We start from the raw sequence: 16,007 nt of genomic DNA on the forward strand, positions 1-16,007 counted from the left end.
CTTGCCCATGAGCCATGCCAGTCAAATGCACTGTAGGAAGGAGGGGTCGTGTCTCTGAGCAGGAAGGAGGGAAAGCAGTGAGCGGTAGCAGTACCTGGCTGTGTCAGGGATTCCCCTGCACATAACTGCTTCCTGTGGCTAGCCTGGAGAGATCTGAGCAGGATGCTCTTACACATCGTAGCTTTGCCCTGCTCCAGCAGGAAAGCTTGCTGTCCGCTCAGCAGTTAAAGCCACACCTTCTGAATCCAGTCCCAGTTCCTCCAGACCCTCGTCAATGACATCGCTGTGGCTTCTGACTTCTGGCTGCATCAGAACAATCCAGACAACTGTCTAGGTGGGCCAGCTTAACCTCCTCACAGGGGAAGCTTCAAGAGACAGACAGTGAGTCCCGCTATCAGGTGGATACCAGGTCCCCCTCTCGGGTGGCATAATGACTGCAGCCTGTGGGAGTTAGGAGTGGAAAAGAGGAAAATGGTGACCTATGTTAAGTTGGAGTGGAAGTGTTGTATGTGTGAGGTAGGGAGAGCGGGGTGTGACAGGAACTAAGGGGTTTTAGTGGTGGTGTTCCTCCAGGAGCCTACGGGACAGGCACCTTTATGGCTTGTGTGACTGTTTACTACTTAAAGTCTAAATGGATCTAGAATAGAAAGTACACAGTGTAATTTTCATGTTATTTCTCTTCCCACACAGCGAATAACCTTGAGAAGTTCTGGTTTTGTGCTTGAAATGTGAGCACAGAGGTGTTCTCTGTCAGCACCAGCTCCTTAGCTCCGGCTTCTACAGGTTCATACCAAGCATATAGACCTCTGGTCCTCGGGTCTTTGTTTTACAGATGTAAAACCCCCGAGGACATAATGTTCTCAAGGAGTGTGGATTCGGTCCTCCCCCGTCTCTCGAGGTCACAGCTGTGGGTTCTGCCGTCGACCTAGGGCCTGCCCCATGTGCACACCCCGTGGAGAACCATTGTCACCCCCTTATTCTTTTGCACTACACAGTCTAGCTATGCAGGCACAGGTAGGAAGTGGCAGGGAAAGCAGAGGCCCAGGAAGTCCCTCCCAGGTGCTGCTCTAAGGATGCAGAGTATCATTAACTGTATCCACTTAGTGAGAAGCTGAATTGAGGGCAGGACGCAGGCAGGGTTTATCTGCGTGCGTGTCCGGGACTATGTACCTGTACACCTGCTTTCAATACTGACTCTGGGCTCTCCTCTCCAGGTGCTTTTGCCTCCGTATGATGACGCCAATGCTGTGACCGGTACAACCAAGGAGCCACCACCACCTTACGTGTCTGCCTGAGCGGAGCAGAGGATTTGGGAGCAGCAGTTGAGTCTGCAGCTGCCTTCTGTGATGTCACTTCCTCCTGTGATGTCACTTCCCAGATGAGCTCTCTGAGCCTGTCTGTTGTTAAAATACCACATTTTACAATTTAGATGTTAAGTTGAAGCCTCTGTTGTTTGGAACATCTGCTGTAGCTAGAACACCAGAGTAGCTGTAGATTTTGGTGGGGGTCTGGTTCAATGATCTCTCTTAGTCTTTCCCAGAGCTGTAGGTGGCCTTCCCAGAGGCTGGTTTGTAGCTGCCTGGCCCCACAGCTGGGCACTCAGTCACACCGTTTCTCTCCATTCCTTCTGACTCTCTTGAAAGTATAAAATAAAAATTAGATAGTACTTAAACCATTCCAATATATACATATAACAAACCCTAATACAAATAATATTAATTGTTCTAATTAGGTAGTAAGGAGCCCTTACATATATGATAGAAGAATTTCCCTACAATCCCCAAATTCTATTCTGAATTTGCTGGTCAAGGATTTACCTTGTGCTAAATAAAGGCCGAGAAGTAACACCAAACAGAGCGGGTGGGAACCTGCTGCCCAGGGTGTCTGTTCAGGGTTGGCCTGTTTGGCACCGAAGAGCCCACTTCTCCTCAGTGTGTTTGCCCCAGCAAAAGAAGTGCCCATGAGTGTTTGTCTAGAAGAATGGAAAAGGGTTTTTCACCCTCTCTCCTCGGAAGATACATTCTACTTTGGGTTTCTTTTTAAGTATGTCTAATCACCTATTAAAATGTCAAGTGGTCTTCAGAAAGATGAGGAGGATCGCTCCCTTGAGGATGCTCGAGACTGGATTGGAAAAAATGTTTCTGTCTCTGAAAGCGAGCAGCTGTCCTGCCTGTTTCGTCACAGAATGTGCTGTACACACAGCTTTGCAATTAAAGTTTGTCTGCATCCAAGAAAACAACCCTGGCTCTGATGATTGTGCATAGCCCTTCTCCCCTTCCCTCAGCTACACAAATGCACACGGCTCAACCACTGCACAGATTTATCTTTAATATTTAAATGCTGGTGAAATTGGATTGGTTGGACTAAGAAGAGCCAGGAGCCAACAACACCCAGCATCCGATGTCACTAACCTGTCCTTCACACTTTGGGTATCTACCGGTGGTGTGTGATATCTTTGTGTCCATAGTACCCAAAACCCACCCACCCCCTTTTATTTTTTTGAGATGGGGTTTGCTTTCTAAAAGCTTGGCCGGGAGCTTGCTGTATAGCCCAGGTAGGTTGGCCTCCAACTCAAGATCTTTTTGCCTTTACTTCCCTAATGCTGGGGTTACTGGCACGTTACTGGCACAGTTGGTCACCAAGCACTCTCAATAAGCAAATGTGATATTACTGTGTTTCGAGATGTGATGTCGGTGTTAATCGTCACCTTGACAGGATTTAGAATCTCCCGGGAGATGGGCCTCTGGGCTGTCTTGATTATGTTCATGGACATAGTGAAGACCTGCTTACTGTGGGCGGGACCATTCTCTGGGCAGCGAATCCTGGACCCCATACAAGTGGAGAGAGAAAGTTGAGCATCAGCATACATTGCTTTCTTGACTGGACGAACTTTGACCAGTTTCCTGCTGCCTCTCCCGCTGCGATGGGAGTGAACCCTGGACGTGTGAGCCAGAATAAACCCTTCCTGGCCTTTCGTTAGAGCTTTATCACTTAAGATACAGGAAATGAAAAGGAAAGACGGGAGGCAGGGAATGATGTGTTCTATCCCCGAGAATCAGCCTTATCTCAGGGATTTTTTTTTTTTTTAATTAGAACAATTCTGCCCCTTGAAGCTTTGTGTCTCTAAGATTTACACAAGGTTAGACACAACGAACCTTTAGAGTAGAAAGGGCCTATAGCTGGTGGTTAATGATCCCCATGGAGGGTGCATAAGGAAACCACAGCTGTAAGCTTGTTCCCCTTTGCCTAATACTTTCTGCAAATGCCACATGATCAAATAGAGAGGCATGCTTGCCTCTGGAGTGTGTGGGGCTGCTGGAAAGGACTATGGACTGATACGTACTGACTGATACCCCATCTTGATCTCCAGTAATAGAAAGCAGCCATACCTAGATGCTTCCTGTCCTGTGATCACTGCCTAAGGATCCTTCGGGGTTTTCATCTTCACACTCAAGTCTTTAATTAAGGTCTCAACTTCAAACTCTCCCTCTCAAAGTTCACAAATGGGGCTGTGCTTGTGCAGCCCCTGCAGGAGGGGATTTTAGGCCATGCGCTAGGCTACAGGGAAGGAATGATTTTAACTTAAAATTAAACCCATTTACTGAGTGGCAGTTGGTCCACTTCAGAAACAGCTCTCATTAGAACCAGCTGCTCAGACTGCTGGGCTGTCAGGGAGAGGCTGAGGCCAATGGGTCCCCACCTCCTGTTTCTCCCTGCTTACACTGCAGCGCCCCCCAGAGTCTGTCCATGCCCATGCCCTTCCCTCACCAACCGTCTTCAAGAAGACAAACACTTAACACTCACACCTTTCTTGTCTCCTAGTTTTTAAAGAAAAAGCTCTCGTCTCCAACATTTGTTTAGTTTTACTTAACCTAAAAACCTCAGCCCAGGCCGGGCGGTGGTGGCGCACGCCTTTAATCCCAGCACTCGGGAGGCAGAGGCAGGTGAATCTCTGTGAGTTCGAGACCAGCCTGGTCTACAAGAGCTAGTTCCAGGACAGGCTCCAAAACCACAGAGAAACCCTGTCTTGAAAAACCAAAAAAAAAAAAAAAAAAAAAAAAAAAAAACAAAACCTCAGCCCAGGTCATTTGTCTCTCCACCCTTAATAACCACAGTCCTTACTAATGATCTCAGTGGACAGTCTGCAAGGCTGTTGCTATTAAAGTAGCTTTATCCGTAGAGAAATACTGCATTTGAAATAGTCATCATGAGGGGGGGGAGGGGGAGATCAGGCCGAGCTTCAGGATAGAGGAAAATTAATGAAACTGAAAACATTTTCTTTTTAAAGTGTTAAAGTGTGTGTGTCTGTCTGTCTGTCTGTCTGTGTGTGTTTGTGTGTTTTCAGCCAGTGTAGAAGCTGACTTATATACTGCCTTGTCATGCTGCAGGCCCATAAGCAGGCCTAGGTTCTGGAGGGGAGAAGGCAGATGTCTTTGCCAAGGTCCTGAAAGAGCAGCTCTCACAGAACTGACAGCATAGGCAAAGCCATTTCAGGGCTCCCTGCCTCCAGCCTTAACAACCAAAAATAGTGCCTGTGGCTGTGTGAAATGGGGCTTGGCAGCTCCTATACATGTGTTCTAAAAGGAAAGGGAAAAGGAGACATTACAGGGCTATCTCCACACCCATGGAATTCACTTCAAGTGTTCCTGCACAGTGGCCAAGTTCTCTGCTAAATGGCTCATGGTATATGGAAACCAGCCATATCTACACCCGTCTCCCAGCAGCCCATGCTTGCCTTCTGCAGAAGAGAACACCAAGACGGGAGAGAGAAGCTGTCTCCTAGAATGTGTTCCGTCAAAGTGAAGCTTTGAGCCCTTTAGGCCCATGAGAGGACCCCAATTAGGAAGAGCAGCTGCTGCCTCGGGATGAAGGGTTTGCCTTACAATAGCACAGTGGACTCGCTTGCTTTATCCTATGCCATATATCCACATGTTTTACAGCAAAGTCATTGGCAGCACAGTTTTTGTCGCAGCACAGGAATCTTTCGGTATAGCCGACCGAGATCGTTAACTGCTGCAAGGCTTGCTTTGGCTCTTTGTTTGGGGGTTTTCTGTACATTATCCTTTGGTGCTGTGTCAGGGCAGCACACTCTGGCGTGACAGAACTCTTTCTCATTGTGAGGAGAAAGGTGGGCTAGAGTCCCGCCATCCCTTCCAAGGGCACACAGTGACCCGAAGACCTCCAGCCAGACTCCAGCTAGAGTTCATTTTCTTCCACGTTATTTTTTAAAAATCAAGTATCTTGGACATCAGGGAACATAGTATATTTGTGGGTTTTGTTGCATTTGAAATTTTCTGTTTGCTTTATTTTCGAGACAGGGTTTCTCTGTGTAGCCTGCATTTGAAAATTTTACTGTGTGTGTAGCTGGAGAGATGGCCCAGAGGTTAAGAGCAGCCTGGACTGATCTTTCAGAGGATCTGAGTTCAAATCCTAGTACCCATGTCAGGCAACTTAAAATTGCCTGTGACTCCAGCTCCAGGGGATCCTGCACTTCTGACTTCCTTGTGCATCCAAAATAGTGTGCACATACTTCCACACATGCACACACACATGCACACACGTGTACACAACCATAGTTAAAAATTAAATCTTTAAAACACACACATGCTCGTTACAATGCATGGGTAGAGGTCAGAGGACAACTTTTGGGAATTTTTTTGACCATATGGATCTGGGGGTTGGACTTGGGTGATGTTGGCAAGGACCTATACCTACTGAGCCATCTTGTTGGCACTGGAATTTAATGACATGAAGTAGAAAAGCCAATAACTCATTTGTTGGGGCTCACATTTTGGGAGTCTTAGGAAGCACTGATCTGGAGGCATTTGTTCTGTGATGCCCATAACATGCCCAGCATCTCCCATCAAATCACATGGTACATTCTGGTTACTGTTATTTTCTTCTCTGTGATCCCCCAGTTGGGTATGTGTTGCTCATTTTTCTCTCAGTGCCTGGCACACATCTGGCAAATAGAAGGTTCTCAAAAAGTATTTACTAGGATGAAAATAAGCACATGAGAAAAATTAAAGCCAGCTGTAATCCCACTCCCAGTAATCACCACAGATCCGTCATTCAGCTAAGCTTGAATCCCACAGAGAAGAGTTCTCACAGAGGAGTCCACTGCAGGGAAATGCATTCCTATGGGGCATTCTAAGGGAAGGGTCCCTCAGGCAGACCCACCAAAGCCACAGCTGGAGGAGTGTTTATGCTATGTGTGTGTGCGCGTGCGTGCGTGCATGTGCGTTTATGTGTGTGTGTGTGTGTGTGGGAGTGCGCATGTGTGTGTTGACTTTTAGAAGAGAACCAGAGGTTACAGGGAAAGGACACCAACCCAGTCATTAAAGGATTGCTCTTTGAAGAAAGATCAAAGGACTGCTAAGGTAAGAGCTTAGCTAATGCTCTGCTTAAATTTGAGATCAGAAAAACAAAAAACCCAGCTCTTACTATTCTTGTGATCATGTTCCTTCAGTGTGACCTTAATCTGTGCATCTCTGCATGGAAACCTTTTTCTCCAGGACTTTCTCCTTTTCTCTGTCTCTATATCATGAAAGCAGTAAGTGATCAAATCTAAACCCTGAGACCTTAGGTGTCCAGGGGGGAATTCTGATCAGAATATGGGGCTCAGATACATGTCTACATACCTCCTGGCACTTCAGATTCAAAGTGCAGTCTTGTGCGGCTGGGCTAAGTAGTGTTTGTCCTTCATGTTTTATGAACATCTTGCAGGATTCCAGAAGGCGAGTGATGGAATTTCTTCCTGTCAGTTCCCTGTGTTCTTGTACAGTAATCTCCACCAGCAGATGATCTGGGGTAGAACACTTGCCTAGTTCACAGTGCCCTGAGTTCAATACCTAGCTCTGCTTTGGATCATTGATCTTGTATCCCCAAGCTTTGCCAAGCTGTCGTATTCATCCTAATGGTTCCGTAGTCTGTGCCTTAGCATGACTATGTATTAGGCTCTCTGCAAATGGATCCGGCTTTGTTTTTTGTTTTGTTTTTTCTCTGTTCCATCCAGGTGCCTTTTGTTTTCTAGAGGAACAGTGAGTGACAGTGGGGAGAGTCTTGCTCCCAGCCCTGGAAAGCTTCCCGTCTCCCGGTGTCAGACACCAAGTTGGTCACTGCGTTTTGTGAATACCCTTTATTAGGTTAACAAAGCTCCTTTCTGTTTCTCATTCGTGGGTGCTTTTCTTGGGGCTTTGTATTTTATTAGGTATGTTTCTGCTTTCGTGGAGAAGATTGTGTGGGCTTTGTCCTTTAGCCTATTGGTATGTTACATTATATTTAAACATCGTCCTGACAAGCTTTCTGTCACTGTGAAGCAGTGTTACTTGGTATCACCTCACTTAGCTTGATCAGGAAGACTGAGCTCTTGCAGAAGGTCTGCTCTCAGAAAAAAAAAAAAAAAAAAAAAAAAAAAAAACAAAGCAAACAAAGAAACAAATACAAAAACCCAACTGGAGCTGGAGATAGAGTTCAGCAGTTATGAGCACTGGCTGTTCTTGCAGAAGACTAGAATCCTGTTGCATCCACATGGTGGCTTATAATGCCAGTTCCAGGAAACTGAACACACCCTCTTCTGGTCTCCGAAGGTACTGGTCATGCATGTGGGGTGTGTGTGTGTGTGTGTGTGTGTGCGTGTGTAGATAAATGCAGGCAAAACATTCATGCACATGAAATAAATCTTTCAAAAAAACCAAAAACCCTTTCGACTCTCCCAGAATTTGGTTACTGCATCTTCTTCCATTGCTTGGAGACTTCGCTATCAATGAAATTATTCATTTTATTGCACTGCAAATGTTTTCTCCATCTGGTGATGTACATGTGGCTCTCGGCAGACTATCGCATTATTCTTCCCATTAACTATTTGTAGTGTTTCTTCTTCTGTTGGGCTCTGGTGCTAACCATGTCACAGCTGGCTTTCGTGGGAAAAGGAGGATGCGGGAAGCCTTCACATTTGCTATATTGTTACTCTTGACTCCTTACTGTGCTCTGCCAGTGCTGCGGGGAGAGGGGGTCTTATAGGACAGGAGGATATAGTCACTGCCCAAGTACCTCACAACCTGTTTTAACACCAGGCAGCCAGTGCCAAAACTCAGTAATGTCTCTGAGAGAAGACAGGTATGACCACTTCATGCCAGTTCTTTGTATGTTTTGGATGAAAAGACAGCAATGTGTTTCCAAGGATGCTTCTACACATCACTTGCTTAAAGACTCCTCTGCAAGCCTCTTGACTCATTCTACGGTCGGTTTCCACAAATACCACATGCTCTTAACTCCAGGTTAGAGCTGAGAAGCCTCTAAGATGGCATAGGGCAAGTTTTGTAAAGAAGTAAAGCTGGGTGGTGATGGCACACGCCTTTAATCCTTTAAACAGGCTCCAAAGCTACAGAGAAACCCTGTCTCGAAAAACCAAAAAAGAAGAAGAAGAAGAAGAAGAAGAAGAAGAAGAAGAAGAAGAAGAAGAAGAAGAAGAAGAAGAAGAAGAAGAAAAAAGCATTTCATGCTGCTTTGTAGAGGAGTAGCCATTTGGTTTCCAGTATCCATGCTGTGGAGCTCACGGCTGTGCTATAGCTTCAGCTTCAGGGATCCAGTGCCCTCTTCTGGTCTCCTGACACTGCACTCATGCACAAACTCACACTCATACACACATATAGACATAAATAAAAATTCAATCTTAGGCCGGGCGGTGGTGGCGCACGCCTTTAATCCCAGCACTTGGGAGGCAGAGGCTGGTGGATCTCTGTAAGTTCGAGACCAGCCTGGTCTACAAGAGCTAGTTCCAGGACAGGCTCCAAAACCACAGAGAAACCCTGTCTCGAAAATAATAATAATAATAATAATAATAAAATAAATAAAAATTCAATCTTAGAAAATACAAACAAACAAACAAAAACAAAACCCAAAACATATTGGAATCCATAGACTGGGGAGATAGTTCAGTTGGCCAAGTGTCTGCCTTGCAACCATGAGGAACAGAATCAGATCCTCAGCCTACATCATCAAGAAGAGGCCCAGGCATGGTGACATGCGCTTATATTCCCAGCACTGGGGAAGCAGGACACAGTGGATCTCTGGAGGACACAGTGGATCCCTGGAGCTAGCAGGCTGGCCAGTCCAGCCTAAGCAGTGAGTTCCGGTCAATGGGAGACCCTGTCTCAGAAACTAAGGCAATCACCTAGGACTGTCCTCCTGTCTCTACATGCATAACCACACACTAACACCTCCCACACATACACATGCATGTACACTTGCCTGTGAGCACACACGCACACAGATACACACATTTACCTGTGAGCATGCACACAAACACACATGTCCATATACTCTTGTGCAAGTGCATGCGCGCGTGCACACACACACAAATCTGAATCCTCTGCAATGTTTTGTTTTCTTCAACAAGGTTTTGACTTGTTCTATTACTTTTCCTTGTTCCTCTCATCTTGTCTTTCTAAGGTAGGTGGATGTGTTTGTTCAGAAATCTTTCTCGCTGGGTGTGGTGGTGCAGGACTTTAATCCCAGCAGAAAAAGAGGAAGGCAGATACCTGTGAATTTGAGGCTAGTGAGGTTTACATAGTGAGTTCCAGGCCAGCAATAGGGAGACACTATCTAAAAAAAAAAAAAAAAAAAGAGGGGTGGGTGTGGGTGGGTGGAGAGATGACTCAGTAATTAAAAACACTGGCTGCTCTTGCACAGAATCTGGGTTTGATTCCCTGGACCCACATGGTGGCTCACAAACACTCATACCTCCAGTCTCAGACTTTTCTGATCTTCAAGGGCTCTAGTCACACCTCTGGTTAAAACCTGGGACAAACAGGGGAGGTGCCTCTTTAACATATCAAAGCAGACCTGGCTGCCAGGACCTCCCAGCATCTCTCAGTTCCTCCCTTTACAAGGTGTGGCTCACAGCATACCCCACCCTTTACCCTGAACTCTCCAGATCAGGGGGTGGGCTGCCCTTCCCCCAGAGGCTCTTCCCTATATAATCCAGACATTTTAGTTACCTCCCCCCTTCCCTTTTGTACTTTTGGCCTCCTGGCTGCTGTACCTGGTTCCTCTCTCTCTTCTCCCTTCTCCCACCCCTCTCCCTACTTGGCCCAGTTCAGTCTGATAACTGGACTCTCCCAGATATCCCTGTATCTGGCTATGCTCTCCCACATACCTATAATAAACTTTCTCCTTCACCACACCTAGGAGCAGTCATGTCCTTTCCTTTTTCTTTTTTTCATTCACTGGCAAAACACACACACACACACATACACACACATATATACAAATCTTGAAAGAAAAGTCTACATTTGAGGCCCTTCATAAGTTTGAGGCCTGTGTGAAATGACACACCCCTCCAATTCCAAATAGACCCTGTGCTTAATTTGCTTTCTCTTTCTGGGATAAAACCCTAATCAAAAGCAACATCAGGAGGAAAGGGTTTGTTTGTTCTACATAACCTGAATCCCAGTCCATAGAGGTCAGTCAAGACAGGAACCCGGAGGCAGGAACTGAAGCAGAGACTATGCAGGCAAAATGCTAATGACTAGATTTCTGCATTACTTTCTTCTTTTGTTTATTTATTTTTATTTTTTGAGATAGGGTCTCACTGTGTATTCCTGACTGCCTTAGAACTCACTCTTTGTAGACCAGGCTGGCCTTGAACTCAAAGACACAACTGTCTATGCCCACTCAGCTTGCTTTTTAAAATACAACCCAGGCACCACTCACAGTAGGCTGAACTCTCCCATATCAATCATTAATCAAGAAAAATTCCCCCACAAATTTGCCTGCAGGCCTGATGTGGAAGTGTCTTCTATCAATCTGTTGCTTTCATTGGTTAATTAATAAAGAAAACTGCCTGGCCTGATAGGGCAGAATTTAGATAGGCGGAGTAGACAGAACAGAATGCTGGGAAGAAGGGCAGTGAGGCAGTGCTATAGCTCTCCTCTCCAAGATGAACGCAGGTTAAGATCCTTCCTGGTAAGCCAACACCTCGTGGTGCTAAACAGATTATTAGAAATAGGTTAATCAAGATGTGAGAATTAGCCAGTAAGAGGCTAGAGCTAATGGGCCAAGCAGTGTTTAAAAGAATACAGTTTCCGTGTAATTATTTTGGGTAAAGCTAGCTGTGCAAGAGCTGGGCGATGGGAAAGGGCCAGTAGCTCCTCACTGCAGAGGGAGCCAGGCGGGACAAAAAGCAGGCCTGCCCACAGCTCCTTCTACACAGGCCAGTCTGATGGAGGCATTTTCTCAATTCCTTCTTCCCAGACGCTTCTCAAGTTGATAAAACACTAACCAGGGAAGACCCTCTGTGGAGACAGAGCAAGGCCAGTGGACCTGCAGCCTCGCTACCAACGTCTGACCAAATGGTCACTTCACGAACTCTGTCAACTCCTGCTGCCTTCACTCTGGTTTGTTCATGTGACCTAAAAATTTCATCCCATGCTTCTTTTAAATGAGGTTTTCTGCAGCGAAGCCCCAGGCAGAAGGGCAGATCTGGGCCTTTCCTCCAAGAGTCCTTCTCATCAATTTACATTTATTGCCTTGCCCTGCACAAGGTACCAAAGAGGTAAACCACGCTCTGACTCTGTATTTCACTGAACCTGCGTTTGATTCACTATCTTTATTTATTTGCAGACCTGAAGAGCATCCCACCAAGCAGAACCACTCGCCTGACCCCTCTGCCTTGCCCTCAGCCCTGCTCCACCCAAGATTTCCTATTCCGAAGAATTCCCACAGAACTCCCTGGGGGGTGGGGAACACCCATTTTAACTGGCCCAAACCAGATAATGGGGATCATTATTAAGCCAGAGCCTCCTTAAAAATCAGAAGCATTTCCAGATTATAGTTTCCCTGGTAAATGACTGGATCCTACGGGTGTCTTGGACTAGAGATGCATATTACAAATACGTTTTCATAATTTGTAGCTCAGCTTTTCCAACCCTTCGGGAGTTTTCACTGGCTCCAACTCAGGAAGAATTTTGTTCTGTGGGTTCCAAGACCAAACATTTCCTGGAGATTTTGCTCTGTTTTATGACCTCCACCTTCTTCCTCCCAAAGACCAAAGGAAAACATTCCTGATAAATGCAGGCTGCCAGCAGCAGCCTGTGGGGCTAAGGTTCAGGTGAGGAACACAAAAGGGTGAGCCCCTGCTTGTTTCTTGTCAGCAAGGCCTGAGTGTGCCGACCCTTTATTTTACATTTTTGTTGTTTTGTGTTTGACTGCCTCACTATGGCACCTCAGCAGGCCTGGAATCACCGTGTAGACTACACTGCCCTCATAGGCACCGAGATCCACTTGCCTTTATCTCCTGGGTGCCGTGGCTGAGATTTTAATTACCCACCCCTGGAGCTTTGGGGAGGAATGGGTCTTGCACAGGACATTTATTTATGTTCCAGGGACCGCCTCTCATCGAATAGGAGTTGTTGGGTACTTACAAAACACAGGCAGCAGCCAAAAGCACAGATACGTTGAATATGTTTAGCTCTGATTTTCCCTGGTAGTTTGGTAAAACCCGGATGAGGTGTATTGGCTTAGCAGCTGGACGATAGGATTCAGGTTTTTTTTGTTTTTTATTTTTTGGTTTTTTCGAGACAGGGTTTCTCTGAGGTTTTGGAGACTGTCCTGGAACTAGCTCTTGTAGACCAGGTTGGTCTCGAACTCACAGAGATCCGCCTGCCTCTGCCTCCCGAGTGCTGGGATTAAAGGCGTGCGCCACCACGAGTGCTGGGATTAAAGGCGTGCGCCACCACCGCCCTGCAGGATTCAGGGTTTTATTGGGAAATATCCCTGACTACTGTAGACTCCTGTCGGCCCAGATACGGTAGAGTGGGGTAATCAGCTCGGTTCCCTGCTACTGGTCAGGCATATTTTCTCTGTCCCTCCAAATAAGGCCCCTCGCTCAGGTAAGGTTCCCCTCACTTAACAAAGTTACAGAAGTCTTGCCCATAATTTCTTTAAGTCTTGCCTGAACTAGACTCTGCCCCTTCAGGGGAGGAACCTTGGCATTCTAATCTCCTTTCCTACTCCAGGGGCTGGTCCAAGGCCAGTGGATAGATACTGTTAATGTGAATTGGCACTGGAGGGGCCGCCCCAGACTGCCAAGACAGTTCCTGGCTCTAGTCATCTTCAATTCTCACCACTTCTTTCTTCATCATCGTGGTCGATGGATGCCTCTAGCCAAAAAAATAGTCTCCAGTTCAGGTTATAGTATTCCTGCTATGACTACTGTTACCAGGAATCCCACCCCCACCCCCGACCAACAAGCGCCTAAAGCCTCCAGTTGCTCCTGACTCTGGAGACCCATCCATCCTACTCGGGCTGGGGACGCACAGGGAGAGTGAGGTTGCCAGCAGGCAGGGAGCGCGACCACGGTCGGGGCTGGGGGCTGTCTTCAGGGTGGGGCAGCTCTGGCCGCCGCCTCTCCCCGCCTTCCCCATCTCCAAAGAGGACACCCCTCCTTCCGCCCGCCCGCCCGCTCCCCACCCTCGCGCGGTACCGCCTCCCCGCGCCGCCCTCGCCCAGAGCCTCGCAGGCAGCCAGCAAGCGCGGGGAGCGCTCTGGGATGGGACTTGAAGGCGGCGGCTCAGGACACGGCGTTGGCGCGGGTTTCTTCGTCGCGTCCCGGGAGCGGTGCTCCAGGAGCTCCGCGGTCCTCAGCGGGGCGAGGCGGCGAACGACCGAGACAGACCCACGAGGCTGCGCCCCTGCCTCGCTTCCTTGGTGCCGGCGGCAGTGGCTGCAGGTGAGCGCGGCGCGCTGCCCCGGGCGCTGACAGACCGACCCACTGACCGACAGACGCACGCACGTGGCGCAGTCGGGGAGCCGCTGTCCATTGGGGAGCGTGGGTGAGGGAGGTGGTACTGCTGGGTCCCCTCAGCCGGGAGAAGTCCCGCCACGCTGGGCCAGGCGCAGGACGCACGGCGCAGCAGAGGTCCCCGAGTGCCCCGCGGGGGCGCTGTACCCCGCCGCAGGGACACCCAGACCCTCTCCACACCGACTAGGGAATTGGGGACTTGTTGAGCGGTTTTGTAGTGACAGTCCTAATTACCAGGTAGAAAATAACTCGGTTCCCCCTTGTAGACGGTTATCCCAAGGCCAGGGTCGTCTGGATTTTCTTTGCGTTCTCTATAATTGCTCCGACTTCTTTGTATTGCAGAAGAGGGATAGGAAGAGGGCATTTTGTGGTAGTTGCTGGAAACCTAGAGAACAGTTTGCGGGGAGTACAGAAAAATATGGAGATAGCCCTTGGTGAGGGAGTAGGTGTCCTGGGAAATGCTCAGCTCAGGGACATGCTTCCACTATCCTGAACAAACCCAATTGAGTCAACAGTGAGAACTGTGGCACTCTCACAACGCATCCGCAGAGTGCACTTCCCATCAGCCTTTGAGGAACAGACAGTGAAGCTGCAGAGCCCGGGTGAAGAGCAGATGCTTGGGAACCAGTTCGGCCTCGTTTATACTCCAGCTGCCAAGCTTACAGGCCGGAGTGCTGGAGATAACCATCAACCGTTGGCTTCAGTTTCCTCATCCATCTTGTGGGGATTATAATCCTACAGGATTAAATGAGATTCAACAGAAGTCAGGAGAGTAGTTCTACGGTTAGTGAGCTCTGCCGCCCACCTTTCTGGGTAAAGAAAAACGTCTCTTGAACAGTGAATTCACGCCCACCCCACCCCCTTTCTAGGGAAATATCTCTTGAGGGATGCACTAAGAAGGCAGGTAGTCTATATGTGTTAATGGGGTTTTGTGCCAAAGTTCTAGCACCATTGCCCCTGCCTGCTTTCAAAGGGATAGTTTCACAAAGCCAATCTAGATACCAAGGTGGGTTTGCCGCCCGGAAGTTTTCCTCTACACCTCTGAAGGCTAATTAATGCCCACAGGTTTTCATCTTCTGTTTCCCTTCTCTTCCTGCTTTCATTCCAGTCGACAGAACTCAGCCTCAAGCCCCTATACTACCAGCCAGCTCTTTTCTATAAGCCAGGGTTCTGCAGGTCCTGGCTCTGGAGTCCAGATCCAGGCAGTCAGGAACCGTTAAGCCTGAGGTTCATTGCTGGAGGTACCATAGCATAACTGAAATCTGAGACACCCTTGGACAATTGGTCCTACCAGCTAAGACCATCCTTCTCTGACAGCAGAAGGCTAGTTGAAAGCTTGACATGGTGGCGCATGCCTATAAGCCCAGCACTTGAAATGTAGAGAGGTCAGGGGATTGGAAATTCAAGATCATTTTAGTTATATAGTAAGTCCAAAGCCAACCTGAACTACATCAGACCCTTTCTCAATTAAAAAAAAAAAGAAGGAAAAAAGACAATTGAAAGCTTAAGATTTTAGAAAAAGCAAAGAGATATTGCTCTTTGAAAGACAGGGGAGGAATATAAACCACTGGAGAGTCTGGAAAAAAAATTCAGTTTGCCTAGAAGCAGTTCTCATTGGCAACTAGGAGAAGGCAGAGAGAGATGTAGGAGTGGGGAAGGAGAGAGGGAGAGAAGGCGTGGTCTCCGGGAAAGCTGGCTGAGTGGGCAGTGGCTAAGGAGATGCCAGGACTGCATGGAGAGGTGAGAACAGCCAGGGCAACCAGGGCCTCTCTAGGAGTTCCCCTGGAATTTGCTTGCTGCTTCTGTACCATGCGTAGCCTCCTGTCCTGGGAGTCCCAGTCCTAAGCAGGACTCCCTTCCCTGTTAAATGTGCACAAGACCGTGGGGATGGCTGATACCCCAGAAAGTGGTGCTTGTAGTGTTGCTAGGAAACAGTGCTGGATGCTCTACCAAGAGTCTGGCCAGCCCTTGGAGCCTGTGAGGTCATCTCTGAATTCTGCAGGACAATTAGTACAGTTCAGCAGTCACAGTCACCACAGCCGGAAGGTGGCTTGGTGGCAGGGCTGGGCTGAGCCCTCACCCCTGTCAAGTGGTGAAATGACAGTGATCTGGACAGATGAGGGGGCTACAGCTCAAAGCACTGTTCTTAATATCTGTCCCAGCTCCTCACGCCTGTAAAGACTAAAAGTGCTGTGGGCTCTGT

The 16,007-nt window shown here is 47.9% G+C and overlaps 2 protein-coding genes across 3 annotated transcripts in view; both read left to right on the forward strand.

Annotated features, from left to right (window-relative positions):
- Nucleotides 1–2,227, forward strand: part of Laptm4b (lysosomal protein transmembrane 4 beta) — a 48,255-nt gene extending 46,028 nt beyond the window's left edge. Inside the window, exon 7 of the mRNA XM_057791222.1 lies at nt 1,215–2,227. Coding sequence (XP_057647205.1) covers nt 1,215–1,295 — 81 coding nt within the window. The 3' untranslated portion in view covers nt 1,296–2,227. The remainder of the gene's footprint in view (nt 1–1,214) is intronic.
- Nucleotides 2,228–13,466: 11,239 nt separating this feature from the next.
- Nucleotides 13,467–16,007, forward strand: part of Matn2 (matrilin 2) — a 116,029-nt gene continuing 113,488 nt past the window's right edge. Inside the window, exon 1 of one of the 2 annotated variants that reach the window (XM_057792171.1) lies at nt 13,467–13,732. The gene's annotated coding sequence lies outside the window, so the exon portion shown is untranslated. The remainder of the gene's footprint in view (nt 13,733–16,007) is intronic. The other variant, XM_057792170.1, reaches the window with a different exon arrangement.

This window comes from Chionomys nivalis, chromosome 17 (assembly GCF_950005125.1).
Source record: "Chionomys nivalis chromosome 17, mChiNiv1.1, whole genome shotgun sequence".
In the NCBI taxonomy this organism is placed as follows: Eukaryota; Metazoa; Chordata; class Mammalia; order Rodentia; family Cricetidae; genus Chionomys; species Chionomys nivalis.